Source organism: Coregonus clupeaformis, unplaced genomic scaffold (genome assembly GCF_020615455.1).
Source record: "Coregonus clupeaformis isolate EN_2021a unplaced genomic scaffold, ASM2061545v1 scaf1323, whole genome shotgun sequence".
NCBI lineage: Eukaryota > Metazoa > Chordata > Actinopteri > Salmoniformes > Salmonidae > Coregonus > Coregonus clupeaformis.
In genome coordinates, this window is record NW_025534777.1 from 60,879 (window position 1) to 76,917 (window position 16,039).

A 16,039-nucleotide genomic window follows, 5' to 3' on the forward strand; every position below is an offset into this window, starting at 1 on the left:
AACATGTATTTTCTATCCACATCCCCACCCACACACACACACACACACACACACACACACACACACACACACACACACACACACACACACACACACAGAGCAATCAGTAGGCTCAAGGAACATCACATTTCGCTAATGTTGATTGGACTAAATCATTTTTGGTATCTTTCAGTTATCACTGTATTAGACTAAGCATAGCTGATTAGATGATGTTGAAATGTTGAAGTTGAAATGGTGCTGGAATAGTGGAGGCAGCTCCTGTTTTCTTTGCTTACTTGCGGTAACTCTCTGTGGTTTTAAATCAGTAGTTGTTTAGTAGTCCTAAAATGTCGGAAACATTAATTTGCTTGACCCCTGCTGTAGGTCGTGTAACTGTTTGTTACATGGAATATGTTTTGTGGACTTCACCGGACATGTTGCTCTCCAGTTTTGTAGGTGTGGCCTTAGACCTACAGTGCATTCGGAAAGTATTCAGACCCCTTGACTTTTTCCACATTTTGTTACGTTAAGAATCTCCTAAAATGGATTCAAATGTTTTTCTTTCTTATCAATCTACACATATTACCCCATAATGACAAAGCAAAAACAGGTTTGTAGAATAAGTAAAAATATATATACAATTAAAAAACTGATATTTACATAAGTATACAGACCCTTTATCAGGTCTTTGTTGAAGCACCTTTGGTGATTGCCTAGAGTCTTCTTGGGTATGACGCTCATTTGGCACACCTGTATTTGGGGAGTTTCTATTATTTTCTGCAGAGCCTCTCATGTTCTATCAGGTTGGTGGAGCGTCGATTCAACTATTTCGGTCTCTCCAGAGATGTTAGATAGGCTCAAGTCCGGGCTTTCTGGCTGGGCTACTCAAGGACATTCAGGAGACTTGTCCCGAAGCCACTCCCTGCGTTGTCTTGGCTGTGTGCTTGTTCGTTGTCCTATTGGAAGGTGAACCTTCACCCCAGTCTGAGGTCTGAGCACTCTCGGAGAAGATTTTCATCAAGGATCTCTCTGTACTTTGCTCCGTTCATCGTTCCTCGATCCTGACTAGTCTCCCAGTCCCTGCCGCTGAAAAACATTTGTCTGGCCACCCCTACCATAAATGCCTGATTGGTGGAGTGCTGCAAAGATGGTTGTCCTTCTGGAAGGTTCTCCCATCTCCACAGAGGAACTCTGATACTCTGTCAGAGTGACCATTGGGTTCTTGGTCACCACCCTGACCAAGGCCCTTCTTCCCGAGTGCTCAGTTTGGCCGGCAGCTGCTGAGGAGGAGTCTGATGGTTCCAAACTTCTTCCGTTTAGGCATGATGGAGCCCACTGAGTTTTTTGGGACTTTCAATGCTGCAGACATTTTTTGGTACCCTTCCCCAGGTCTCTGTGCCTCGACACAATCCTGTCTCAGAGCTTCTGGACAATTCCTTCGACCTCATGGCTTGGTTTTTCTCTGACATGCACTGTCAACTGTGGGACTTTATATAGCAGGTGTGTGCCTTTCCAATTTACCACAGGTGGACTCCAATCAAGTTGTAGAAACATCTCAAGGATTACATTTTCTAACATTTCTAAAAAACTTTTTTTTTTTAGCTATGTCATTATGGGGTATTGTGTGTTGATTGACAAATAACATTTTTTATTTAATCAATTTTAGAATAAGTTTCGCGACTTCCTCTGAAGCTGCCCACCCTCCTTGTTCGGGCAGGCTTCAGCGTTAGTCGTCACCGCCCTTCTAGCCACTGCCGCTCCTCATCTCATCATTCCATTTGTATTGTCTTGTTTATTATACACACCTGGTTCATATCCCCTCATCTACCTGTATAAGTGTTCCCTCTGCCCTTGTTTTTGTGTGTTATTGTTAATTGTGGAGGATAGTGAGCTCCGTGTAGTATGTCGCGATATTTCCTGTGTGCCTTGTATTTTCCAGTGTGCACTGGACTGTTTGACGCATTACTGCGTAACTCTGTATTGGTGGAATAAAGCCAATTATTCTGTGATTTACCCTCCTGTCCTGACTCCTTGACATCACCTCATCAAAGAATCACACACCTGACATGGAGTCAGAGAAGAGAAGCACATGCCTGGAGTCGTGGGCAGGGTCCGGAGCATTCGACGATGCTAGCCAGCTTGGGAGAAGTGATGGATCGGGTTCTCCATGTTGTCCAACGCCTGGAGAGGAGAGGATCCGATCTTTCGGGACCAGTGAGCTACCGGATCCAGCCATCCACACCCCAGCACCCAGAGGGATTCATATATCCCGACCACGGGATTTCGACAGGACAGCTGCCCTCTGCCAGGGATTCCTCCTACAAGTGGTGATATACTTATCAAAGCCCGGCTCCATCGGAGCAGAAAAAGGTGTCCGTCTGTCAGCTTCCTGCCTCCTGTTTGTCTCCGGGCCTCTAGAGGTCATCTGTGTTCCCCTCTGCCTTAGTTCTTCCTCGTGTGTCCTTATTAGCTTGATCCAGGTCACCTGTGCCTTGTTTCCCCTTGTGTATTTTAGCTGTGTGTTTTCCCCTTGTTTCTCACTTGGTTATTGAGTCCTGGCTATGTGTCTCCTGCTTTGTTCCACCGTGTCTTTCCAAGTAAGGTTTTCTAAGTTATCTTTAGTTTGTTTTTCTCCCCTCGTGGAGTTATTTTGTTTTGCCTCCTGTTTTGTTAACATACCTCTTTCTGAGAAGAACTTTTGTTGGACTATTTGTGAATGGCGAAGAACCTTTGTTTTTAAATTAAATCTACTGGCCTGGAGTATTGCCTTGGGTGTTTCATTTGGGTCCTACTACACCTCCTCTGTGGCTAAGGGGTATTACCCCCAGCTCTCCACATCTGAGACCGGAGTTCTAGCACGGCTTGTGACAGAATAACCAAGTCAATCATGGACCCAGAAACACTCAGTTCCCAGGACCTGTTGGCGGTGATCACTCGACATGAGGCTTCTTTCCAGCGCCATGAAGCCGTTCTCAGCCGACAAGAGGAGCTGATGGCTAGACATTCTCAACTCCTGGCCGAAATGATGAGTTCCCTTCACCAGCTCTTTGAACGCCTCCTTGGTCCTCTCCCTTCCCCCAGGTCACCTCCCAGTGACGACAGGCCTTCTCGGTTGGCGGAGCCCCGACTACCACCTCCCAAGCCCTTTTCTGGGGATCCAAGCTCTTGCCAGGGTTTCCCTCACCCAATGCTCCCTCACCTTCGAGCTCCAATCCTCAAGTTTTCCCACAGACCGTTCCAAGATTGCCTACATCATTACCCTTCTTTCAGACAAGGCGCTCGCCTGGGCCTCTGCGGTGTGGCAGTCCCAGGAGGCCTGTTGTGATTCCCACGCTGCATTTGTAGAAGAGTTCAAGCGGGTGTTCGATCATCCTGTCAGTGGGCGGGGAGGCTTCCAAGCGCCTACTGTCTCTCCGTCAGGGCTCCCGAAGCACGGCAGATTTCGCCATTGATTTTCGGACCATAGCAGCAAGGAGCGGATGGAATGATGAAGCGCTGAGGGTCTGCTTTCAGGGAGGGTTATCTGAGCCCCTTCAAGATGAGTTAGCCACCCGAGAACCAGCTGGAGATCTCGAGTCCCTCATAGCCTTGGCCATCCGCCTGGACAATCGTCTAAGAGAGCGGAGAACGGCTCGCCGCCAGGTGTCTCAGTCCCAAGTTCCTCGGAGCAGCTCTGTTTCTCCTGTTTGGACTCCGTCATTCAGAGCTTCCCCGGCTCCTGAACTGCTCCAGGATTCCCGGAGAGCATGCAGTTAGGCCGTTCCAGGCTTTCTCCCAATGAAAGGGAACGTCGCATGAGGGAGCGTCGGTGCCTCTACTGCGGGGTTGCCGGCCACTTCGATCCACTTGCCCCGAGCTGGGAAACGCCAGTCCCCGCCCAGCTACAGGAGGGCTGTGATGGGGAGAATTAGAGCTCCTCCTACTAACGCTGTCCTGGCTATTCCAGCCACTCTGTCCTGGGAGGGCCACCAGCATCGGGTCCAGGCTATGATCGATTCCGGTGCCGCAGGTGATTTCCTGGATGTAACCTTGGCTAAGGAACTTAAGATCCCTACCCAACTACTTCCTCATCCCCAGGCAGTTACAGCCTTAGATGGCAGACCTCTGGAACCAGGAAAGGTTACAGAGGCGACTCAGTCCCTGCGACTTACCATCTCTCAACACCAGCAGGAGGAAACCTTCTATCTCATTGACTCTCCCGAGTATCCTATTATCCTGGGTCACCCTTGGCTATGCAGACATAATCCCCAGATCGACTGGCCTACTGGCACCATTCTAAGCTGGGGTCCCACTTGCCAACTCACCTGCATGCTTCAGAGTCCCTCAGCCCCTAGTACCCAGTTTCAAGAGTCTGTTGACGTCTCCCTAGTCCCCAGTGTTTACCATCGGTTCAAGGCTGTGTTCAGCAAGGCCCGGGCTACTTCCTTACCGCCTCATCGCACGTATGACTGTGCCATTGATCTACTCCCTGGGTGCTGCCCTCCTAGAGGTCGGATCTTTTCCTTGTCCTCCCCGAGCACGCAGCTATGGACACCTACATTAAGGAGTCCTTGGCAGCCGGCCTCATCCATGCCTCTACTTCCCCGGCTGGGGCGGGCTTCTTTTTTGTTGAAAAGAAGGACGGGGGTCTTAGGCCTTGTATTGATTACCGGGGACTCAACAAGATCACGGTTCGGAATCGATATCCTCTTCCTCTCATGGCCACTGCTTTTGAGCTGCTTCAAGGGGCTTCCATTTTTTCTAAACTGGATCTCCGCAATGCTTACCATCTCGTGCGGATCCGGCAAGGTGACGAATGGAAGACGGCGTTCAACACGCCCACGGGGCACTATGAATATCGGGTGATGCCGTTCGGGCTCACCAATGCCCCCCGCAGTATTCCAAGCCCTGATTAATGATGTTCTCCGGGATATGCTTAATCTGTTCGTCTTCGTGTACCTGGACGATATCCTCATCTTCTCGAGGTCACTGAAGGAGCATGAGGGGCATGTTAGCCGGGTTCTCCAGAGGCTCCTTGACAATCACCTCTATGTTAAACCTGAGAAGTGTGAATTTCATGTTTCTCAGACTCAGTTTCTCGGGTTTATTGTCACTCCCGGGCACCTAGAGATGGATCCCAAGAAGGTCGAGCGGTCCGCAGCTGGCCCACACCTGCCACGGTCAAGGAGGTTCAACGGTTCATTGGCTTTTCTAACTTCTATCGGAAGTTCATCAAGAATTTCAGCTCAGTGGTAGCCCCCTTGACGACGCTTACCAAGGGAGGAGGGACCAAGGTTCACTGGGGTCCGGAAGCAGCAGGGGCCTTCGAGGATCTCAAGCGCCGCTTCACGTCTGCTCCGATTCTGGTGACTCCTGACCCAGAAAGACCTTTCGTGGTGGAGGTGGACGCCTCAGAGGTGGGGGTGGGAGCCGTCCTGTCACAGAGGGGTGAGGATGGGAGATTACACCCTTGTGCCTTCATGTCTCGCCGCCTGTCTGAGGCCGAGCGCAACTACCACGTGGGGGATCTAGAGTTGCTTGCAGTAAAACTGGCCTTGGAAGAGTGGCGCCATTGGCTTGAGGGGGCTCAGCACCCGTTCCAGTTTCTCACAGACCACAAGAACCTGGAATATCTCCAACAGGCTAAGCGGATGAACCCTCGGCAAGCACGATGGTCCCTTTTCTTTAATCGATTCCAGTTCCTCCTGTCTTACCGACCTGGCACCAAGAACGTCAGGCCGGATGCCCTGTCTCGAGCCTATTCTCCCGAGGTACAAGAGAAGCCCTTGGCATCGATTATTCCGAGGTCTAGGATCGTCGCACCTCTTCAGTGGGAACTAGAAAGAGGGGTACGAGAAGCCCTTGTCCATGAGCCCGATCCAGGCGGTGGTCCTGCCGGTCGCCTGTACGTTCCTCTCTCTGTTCGGGCCCGCGTCTTGCAGTGGGGTCATGAGTCGCCCTTGACATGCCATCCAGGCAGTGCTCGCACACTGGAATTCCTCCGACGGCGGTTTTGGTGGCCGTCCATCAAGAAGGACGTGCAGGTCTATGTTGAGGCCTGCCCGGTGTGCAACCAGGGAAAGTCGACGCGCCAGCGACCCCAGGGACTGCTCCATCCCTTACCTATTCCTCGAAGGCCATGGTCACACCTTTCTCTGGACTTTGTTACGGGACTTCCTCCATCCCAGGGCAACACCGTCATCCTAGTGATCGTGGACCGGTTCTCTAAGGCTGCCCGGTTTATTCCCCTGCCCAAGCTGCCCTCGGCTAAGGAGACTGCTGAGCTCCTCATGAACCATGTCTTCCGGATATTTGGCATTCCCCTGGACGTGGTCTCTGACCGAGGTCCCCACTCTCGTCCCGGTTTTGGGGGCCTTCTGCAGGCTTATTGGGGCCACAGCCAGCCTATCGTCAGGGTTCCATCCAGAGTCTAATGGCCAAACGGAACGGATTAATCAGGATCTGGAGACCACCCTGCGGTGTATGGCGGCCAGTAATCCCACGTCTTGGGCCACCTATATCATTTGGGCTGAATATGCCCACAACACCCTCCAGTCTTCAGCCACCGGATTGTCCCCCTTCGAATGCCAGTTCGGTTACAACCCTCCATTATTTCCAGAGGAAGAGGCGCAAGTTGGTGTTCCCTCGGCCCAGCGCTTTGTCCAACGCTGTAGGCGGACCTGGAAGAAGGCCAGGTGTATCCTCCTTCGGACCTCCCAGAGATACCAAAGTCAGGCTAATCGACACCGCCGGACGGGCCCTAGTTTCCGAGCTGGTCAGAGAGTTTGGTTGGCCACTAAGAACCTGCCCCTCCGGGTCGAATCCAAGAAGCTTTCCCAGAGATACATCGGCCCTTTCCGCATTGCTAGAAAGGTTAACCCTGTTTCGTATCGTTTGGTTCTGCCTCGCTCCCTTAGAGTTAACCCCACTTTCCATGTTTCACTCCTTAAACCTGTCTTGTCTTCTCCTTTTGCCCCCCACGCAGACCCCCGCCACCTCCCAGGATCATTGACGGCCAGCCAGCCTACACAGTCCGCCGGATACTGGACTCCCGGAGGGTCCAGAACTCTCTGCAGTATCTGGTGGACTGGGAGGGCTACGGGCCAGAGGAGCGCTCCTGGGTTCCAGCCAGGGACATCCTGGACCCAGGTTTGATCCGAGATTTTCGCACCCTGGGGCCGGGGTGTTCTGGAAGGAACGTCAGGAGTCGTTCCTAGAGGAGGGGGTCCTGTCAGCTTCCTGCCTCCTGTTTGTCTCCGGGCCTCTAGAGGTCATCTGTGTTCCCCTCTGCCTTAGTTCTTCCTCGTGTGTCCTAATTAGCTTGATCCAGGTCACCTGTGCCTTGTTTCCCCTTGTGTATTTTAGCTGTGTGTTTTCCCCTTGTTTCTCACTTGGTTATTGAGTCCTGGCTATGTGTCTCCTGCTTTGTTCCACCGTGTCTTTCCAAGTAAGGTTTTCTAAGTTATCTTTAGTTTGTTTTTCTCCCCTCGTGGAGTTATTTTGTTTTGCCTCCTGTTTTGTTAACATACCTCTTTCTGAGAAGAACTTTTGTTGGACTATTTGTGAATGGCGAAGAACCTTTGTTTTTAAATTAAATCTACTGGCCTGGAGTATTGCCTTGGGTGTTTCATTTGGGTCCTACTACACCTCCTCTGTGGCTAAGGGGTATTACCCCCAGCTCTCCACATCTGAGACCGGAGTTCTAGCACGGCTTGTGACACTTTATGTGAGTCTGGAAGGAGAGTTTACAGTCTAACCAGACACCTAGGTATTTGTAGTTGTCCACATACTCTAGGTCAGACCCGTCGAGAGTGGTGATTCTAGTCGGGTGGGCGGGTGCCAGCAGCGTTCGATTGAAAAGCATACATTTAGTTTTACTAGTGTTTAAGAGCAGTTGGAGGCTACTGAAGGAGTGTTGTATGGCATTGAAGCTCGTTTGGAGGTTTGTTAACACAGTGTCCAATGAAGGGCCAGATGTATACAAAATGGTGTCGTCTGCGTAGAGGTGGATCTGAGAGTCACCAGCAGCAAGAGCGACATCATTGATATACACGGAGAAAAGTGTCGGCCCAAGAATTGAACCCTGTGGCACCCCCATAGAGACTGCCATAGGTCCAGACAACAGGCCCTCCGATTTGACACACTGAACTCTATCTGAGAAGTAGTTGGTGAACCAGGCGAGGCAGTCATTTGAGAAACCAAGGCTATTTAGTCTGCCAATAAGAATGCGGTGGTTGACAGAGTGGAAAGCCTTGGCCAGGTCGATGAAGACGGCTGCACAGTACTGTCTATTATCAATCGCGGTTATAATATCGTTTAGGACCTTGAGCGTGGCTGAAGTGCACCCATGACCAGCTCGGAACTTATGTAAAATAGCTGACTATTCCTAATGTGATTAGTAAATTGGATAGTCATAATTTAGGCTAATAATATAACTCAATCACAGGCTGTTCAATGCAGCGGGTGGTGGAGTAGGTTTCTTTTCACTGGAAAAATGTGGCCTTTTATTATTTTAAAATCACGCAATTCTAATACACTTTATATGACTAGAGAGATTAGCAGAATCTTTTTCAACACGACTTTCAAGTGGCACTGACCCAGTGATAAAGACAGTGAATATGCACACTCACCGGGGATATAGCCGATGCCAATGATACTGTTCCCTCAATTAAGTTGAGGATTTTGATCATTAAAAAGACATTAGTATTTTCATCTTCTTCTCTTTGAAGCAATAAGCCAATTGCTTTCCAAACTGTTTTCCCTCCATTGTATTTTGAAAAATTGCGATATGCCTGGTTGAGCCTCTCTTTCACTGACATTCACAACTCAACAGTCATCTATTTGGAAGCCTATTTCGCCGCACCCGCTGCCTTCCGACAGGCTACGCGATTTAAAACAATCCAGAAGAAGCTAATGATCATGCTTTCTGGTATAGTATACACACGTAACATGTAGGATTCCCAGAATATGTTCTATATTCTCATTATTAACTCATTATAATCAGTGGTTTAATTCGAGTATGATTGGCTAAATAAAACAATGGGCCTATGGTAATGCAACATTAAGTGATTCAAGGAAACTAGCCTATTTTGTTTGTTTATTTGCTCGGGCATCTGAATTACAATTATTCATGAACAATAATTTTGCATAGCTTATTCTTTTAATATTGAATAGCCTATAAATGGTTACTACAGCTTAGTTATTAAAACTTAATTTCTCACAAGAATGAGGTTGTGAATTGGGAGGTTCAGCTCGGTCTGGGCCTTACTAGGTCCCTCTTTTAAATCGCCAGCTCTGCTAAAAAGTGCCCACCAGAGTTCTACATAGGCCTAGAACACGGCCTGTGCTCTGGCTTCACATTGATGGTGACAGCGAGATGGAGATTGTGGCCAAAGCAATTTAGCCAAGGCCAGTTCAGTTGCCTCACTTCAGCCACAATGTTGGCCCTGTTGTCTGTGGCGATACAGGACATTAGATTTTCGTCAAGGGCCCAGTCAAGGAATTCCGAACGCAGGGCTTCGGAGAGTTTGTCGGCTGTGTGGTATTCCGGAATGTAGGTTGTTTCCAAACAGTTGGATTTCAGTGTCCAGTCTTTCGTCAGATAGTGCACTGTTAGGTTCATGTAAGGAGTCATATTTACACTTGACCACATGTCCGTATTCAGTGCAAAAATAAACAAATCTACGTCCTTTAGCTCTGTCTGAACCTCCCCCTTCACCTTGTTGAACAAGGTAGGGACCGCTGTTTGAGACAAATACTTTCTCCCGGTAACTCGTATAGTCTGTCAAATTTCCAGAGCATTTATTTGAAGGCGGGTTTCTCCACCGTTCGTAAAGGCACCATTCCTATGACTAAATAACGAGTTCCAGTGTCTGGCAGTGCACGCCACTTATCGGTGTCCCGTTTGTGGTGCTGGAATTCTTAGTAGGTAGCCTATGGGTTTTGCGCATATTCTGCAAACAGGCTGGCCAAGTCATCTGGTTCTCCATCGTCGTTAGGTGTGAAACTGAAATGTGCCCAAACAGGTTGTTATGGGTTTTTTTTTGCAATGAGAGCCATCTTTTTCACCTCACTCCTCTGATCTACTGTAACAATGAAAAAGGTCAGAGGTGAAGGTCAGAGGTCAGAGGCTACCCACCCACCCCCAGCCTGTAGGCTATAGATCTAGAGGTACTATAGTTACCCCCGGTCCCCACTTTTCACCTCACTCCCCCCTCTTCAATTAACCTGAATTGACCTTCAAAGATTCTCTCCTATTCGCGCATAGAGCAGATTTGGTGATTGCGGTGCATCAAAAGATAGTCCATCTATTAAACTGTCTATATCTCCTCCAACTAAGTCAGCAAAACAATACCATATAATCAATAGTTAACACTCCCGCTATGGATAAAGTATATCTACATTAAAATAAAGGTGATAAAACATTTTATGGAGAGAAAATCATACTTCTTTTTGGTTTTGACGGTAATTTTATTTTCATGGCGTTCTTCATCCAAAACCGTCAATGTCACGGTTATCCAATTACCGTCACAGCCCTACATACAACCATTGTAAGTAATCGGATGCACAGTAAGCTCAACGTGGGGATAGGACAGGTATAAAGTGTAGACTACAGTGTGTAATCATGTCCATGCTAATTGCTAACCTCCTGGTGTCCACTGAAGGCTGCATGGTGCAGCGCCGTGCGCCCGGCCCGGTCTGACACGTTCACGTTGCTGAGGAGAGGGACCAGGGCCTCAGCACAGCGGACTGCCTTATTGGCCGCAGCGATGTGGAGCGGCGTTTGCCAGTTCTTGTCCCTGGCGTTCACATCAGCAGAGTGTTTCAATAACACCTGGACAGCCTCCTACAGGAACACAGTTCAAATCATGTTCAACTTTGTTTAAAGTGCATTTAAAAATCACAACACACTTAACAGTCAAACACATATGCACAGGAGTGTGTGTGAGGGCTGACAGTATCAGTACACATACCTCACTGCAGGAAGCCACGGCCCGGTGCAGAGGAGTGAGCCACTTGTTGTCTTTGGCATTTACTCTGGCTCCTGGGACACAGACAGAAAAACAGGTGACAGACCGACAGGGGGACAGACCGACAGGGGACAGACCGACAGGGGACAGACCGACAGGGGACAGACCGACAGGGGACAGACCGACAGGGGACAGAGACTATAGGGTTAGTTAGGCCACTGGGGTTGATGAGGCAACATCCTTTAAATTGCTGGAGTACAGAAAAGGATATGTCCAAAACAACACCCTATTACCTTTATAGCTCACTACTTCTGACCAGGGCCCAGGTCAAAAGTAGTGCACTATGTAGAGAATAGGGTGCCTGCAGTATGTAGCCTAGTTGCAGTATGTAGCCTAGTTGCTGTATGTAGCCTAGTTGCAGTATGTAGCCTAGTTGCAGTATGTAGCCTAGTTACAGTATGTAGCCTAGTTGCAGTATGTAGCCTAGTTACAGTATGTAGCCTAGTTGCAGTATGTAGCCTAGTTGCAGTATGTAGCCTAGTTGCAGTATGTAGCCTAGTTGCAGTATGTAGCCTAGTTGCAGTATGTAGCCTAGTTGCAGTATGTAGCCTAGTTACAGTATGTAGCCTAGTTGCAGTATGTAGCCTAGTTGCAGTATGTAGCCTAGTTACAGTATGTAGCCTAGTTGCAGTATGTAGCCTAGTTGCAGTATGTAGCCTAGTTGCAGTATGTAGCCTAGTTGCAGTATGTAGCCTAGTTGCAGTATGTAGCCTAGTTGCAGTATGTAGCCTAGTTGCAGTATGTAGCCTAGTTGCAGTATGTAGCCTAGTTGCAGTATGTAGCCTAGTTGCAGTATAGGCTAGTTGCAGTATGTAGCCTAGTTGCAGTATAGGCTAGTTAGAGCCATAAATATCCAGCTGCCAGCTGAATTATCCAAGCCATAAGAATGTATTGCTAAACTAGTACGATTTAAAATCAAATGTATTCCTGTATCCATACTAGCTGAATATGAAATGGCTATAACACTTCTTTGCTCTTCCCTACAGGACAATGAGAAGCGGACACCGTTGCAGGCAGCTGCCTATCTGTTGGACCTGTAGCCGAAAGGTGGCCGGTTCGAATCCCAGGCCGGGTGCTGGAAAAATAGGAGGGAATTGACCGGACGGGATCATACATGCCTATGACAAGACTCAGAATACATCTGTACCATAATGTCTTCTACCTGTTGGATTTATGAGCAATACTACATATGTACCATAATGTATTCTACCTGTTGGATTTAAGTCAAGTTATTTCACAGATAACAAAGAGTCAGTAATACAGACACACAGGCAGAATCTAACTTGCTTAGGTCACAGGTCACAGGTCACAGACGGACACACCAACACACCTTTGTCATTGTTGCGTTAGCAACCATCTTCTCTTTCAACGTGGTCCACCATTCTGTATCAGCTGGATACTTCCAGCCATCTTTGTGAACGTACTCCAGGAGCTGAACGTAAAGATGAGGAGTAGAAACGAAACAAACTGAATCGAGTACAGATGTAGGATCTTAATTTGATCACCTTGTTGCAGGAGAACTTTCCTGCAATGCAGGACATTTAAAACGTGTAGTGTATTTGAGGTTTAAAAGGCTTCTGAAGTTTGTACTCTTAGAAATGTCAGACTTCATTTTCCCTATCGACCCTTACATAAATGTCCATTAATTATAATCCATATAATAATTCACATAGCTGTGCTGCAGGACAATCAATGCTTGTTTCTTAAAAAAAGAATATTGTTGAGCCTGGCACCAAGGAGGACCACAACATCAGACTGGAGCAGAGCTCTGCAGTCCCCACCAAGACCATAGAACCAGGAGGATAGGAAGAGGAGGAGGAGGAGGAAGAGGAGAAGGAGGATAGAAAGAGAGGAGGAGGAGGAAGAGAGGAGGAGGATAGGAAGAGAGGAGGAGGAGGAGGAGGAGGAGGAGGAGGAGGAGGATAGGAAGAGAGGAGGAGGAGGAGGATAGGAAGAGAGGAGGAGGATAGGAAGAGAGGAGGAGGAGGAGGATAGGAAGAGAGGAGGAGGAGGAGGAGGAGGAGGAGGAGGATAGGAAGAGAGGAGGAGGAGGATAGGAAGGGAGGAGGAGGAGGAGGATAGGAAGAGAGGAGGAGGAGAGCAGGGAAAATAACACAATCAGATAGAACAAAACAAAATGTAATGAAAAGAGGCTAGTTATAGGAGTAGTGTAGTTGTTTGATTGACACCAGTTTACATTGACATGACCTGGCCAGGAGAGACTAGTTATAGATAGGGATTTCAGGAATTTCCTGGTCTGTTCAAATGGTCAGGGAAATTCTTGGTCCTACTTATACAGTCAATGGTCTGTACATGAATATGATGCCAGCTGAGAGAAGGAGAGGCTGACCTGGAGCGGGCAGCAGCAACACAGTTGGGGTGATTGTCAGGCAGCACCCCTTTACCCATGGGGGTGGGCAGGAAGGGCAGGTCACACCCCTCCACCAGCTCCTTCAGAGCCCCCTCTGCTCTTCCATGGGCTGCACCTACAGAGGGACACAGACAGAGGGCACTGCCACACGGATTTCAACAGACTGGCCTTCACAACTGGGATGCATTCAGCTGAGCAAAACGTTGTGCAACGTTCAGATAGAAATATAGCATGTAGAACGAACGTGCCTCTCGGACAGGTAGAATGAGAAATCATGTCAACAACATTTGTCGACTGAACGTGGCCCTATTTTCGACTGAACCGTGGTACATTTACATTTTAGTCATTTAGCTGACGCTCTTATCCAGAGCGACTTACATGAGCAATTAGGGTTAAGTGCCTTACTCAAGGGCACATCAACAGATTTTTCACCTAGTCGGCTCGGGGATTAGAACCAGCGACCTTTCGGTTACTGGCACAACGCTCTTAACCACTAAGCTACCTGCCGCCCCGGCTGTGGTACAGTGCTATATGTGTTACAGTGCGTCTCAGCTGGCTATTGATCTCTCCTGGACAGACGCACGTAACATAACTGGAAGTAGCGTCTGTCAACAGACTGGGATGTGACAACTTTGTTCCGGTACGCTGATTTTTCACCACTAATCATTTGGACAAATCACGATTTCGCAGGTACTCGCATCTTTTCAATTTCAGAAGGGGAGGGGACATTTGGCCCATAAACTTGCCTGAAACTTGCAGAGAGTTTCCGTTTAGGGGGGTGGAAACTTCGCAAGTGGCGTTAGTATCTTTCTCTTAACATCTCCCCAGACCTTAACCAAGTATCTGACGCAATTATGCAAAATTTTAGTTCTGTTTCCCCCAGATTATCTGGCTATTAAAAAAGCAATGCCTACATTTGCCAATGATGAGTAAAGGCCGTTTGGCTCCTTTCAGGACCGCCAGTGCTTCTGTGATCGCCATATGGTCAGCCATACTCACAGGAGGAGGTGGACTACAGGGCACCTCTCTGACAAAGGAAATAATAAATAATAGGTCAAACATTAAACATGTTACCTAGCAACTGTATTGCATATGTAAATACATCATGAAGGTCTATCGAGGCTTATTGCTATTCTCTGATGAGAATATTTTGATATAGTGCTATATTTTCTAAGTAATTTAATTTCTGGTTCACTTCAGACGTTAAAAGGTATAACAAAATAAAATAAAAATGACTACGGTGATGTGAATTCAGAGGTATACATATTCAACAGTAACGCATTAGTATACATTTTAAATGGATGAAAGACAGTGATGGCCACTAACCTGGCTCTGCTCCTGTCCAATTTAGCATTGACCATGTCCCCAGATATGTCTACGTATACAGCACCTGGACGTCCATACATGCTAGTGCGTGCTGCCTTAGACAGACCAAACACCCTTCCATTCAGATCAATTAAGGCTGTGCTGTGCTCTTATGAAGCAGTTAAGGTACCTTGCTAAGCTGGAAAATTAGAGGTCAGAAAACAGACAATTGCAGGTGATACCAAATGATATGAAGAGGACTACACAGAGGGAGTCAGAGTAGACTGTATACCTTCTCTACCACTGAGGAGATCATATCCAGACTGCTAGACCTAGCAGAGAACTTACTGTACAATCTGCATGCCTCCACCTGACAGAGAAAGAGGACCACAAATAACAAATTATTTCCTCTTTCAGCAATTAAACTGCTAGGGCCAGTTTCCCAGACAGAGATTCTCTATTGAGTTTGCTTTTTAGGCCATGACTAGGCTTAATCTGTGTCCCGGGATACCATCCCCCTAATGTTCAATAGTCAGAAATGTCATGGTTGAATCGGTACCTGTGGAAACTCTTGAAACGCCCCAGTGGTCTCTTGGTTTTGATCAGAGGAGCCTCCAATAACAATCACAGGCCTACAGAGAGAGAGGTATCACACAATGACATCAACTGACAAGCTGAGATAGTTTGGAGTCCTCAGATCATTTTTTGCAGTGTGCGGATAGCATTCCTTCTTTTGAAAGGCCACTGAACATGAGTAGTAGGGTCTTCTGTTTGTGGAGTTCTAGCATACCAGCAGTTCATGTTAGCGTTGGCCATTCCACCAAGTGAATGGATGAGTCCCGGTCCAGACACAACCAGACATGCACCTGGACTGGAGAGGAACAGACAGACAGAGGGAAAGACCGGAAGACAGGCAGACAGACACACAAAGGGTCAGACAGACAGGCAGACATAATTAGCAATGCAAAAAGCTATGAAACTGACCCTCACACACTACACGCTCCTGTAGTCTATGTAAGGGTAGTTAATATCACATGATTTGGGGAGAGCTGGTTTAGTAATAAAAAGGTGGCTTATGGCTTGTTCATTGCGCATTCCCACATACTTGATTCCTGAGGCTTGAGCTGCCATAGCTACTTCAATGACTGGAACACCAACTATTCCAAACATATATTCTACATTCTGTAGAGAGATACATGTAGATACAGTATATTTACCTTTTTTTACATTTTTAGTCATTTAGCAGACGCTCTTATCCAGAGCGACTTACAGTTAGTGAGTGCATACATTTTCATACTGAATTGTATATGAATTGTTACAATGTAGTTTAGATTTTCTTTGCATTGACACACACATTGGCATGCATCAACAAGGG

At 47.7% G+C, this 16,039-nt stretch overlaps 1 protein-coding gene across 1 annotated transcript; it reads right to left on the bottom strand.

The window, feature by feature from the left end:
• Positions 1 to 10,425: 10,425 nt before the first annotated feature.
• LOC121560002 (2-hydroxyacyl-CoA lyase 1-like) lies at positions 10,426 to 15,549 on the bottom strand. The gene is made up of 9 exons (XM_041873037.2): positions 15,455 to 15,549; positions 15,224 to 15,296; positions 14,957 to 15,034; positions 14,686 to 14,780; positions 14,274 to 14,386; positions 13,339 to 13,474; positions 12,319 to 12,420; positions 10,932 to 11,002; positions 10,426 to 10,804 (listed from the first exon to the last, which is right to left on the bottom strand). The coding sequence occupies exons 1-7, from the start codon at positions 15,478 to 15,480 to the stop codon at positions 12,354 to 12,356; spliced, it is 588 nt and encodes a 195-aa protein (XP_041728971.1). The 5' UTR covers positions 15,481 to 15,549; the 3' UTR covers positions 10,426 to 10,804; positions 10,932 to 11,002; positions 12,319 to 12,353.
• Between the last annotated feature and the right edge of the window lie 490 nt (positions 15,550 to 16,039).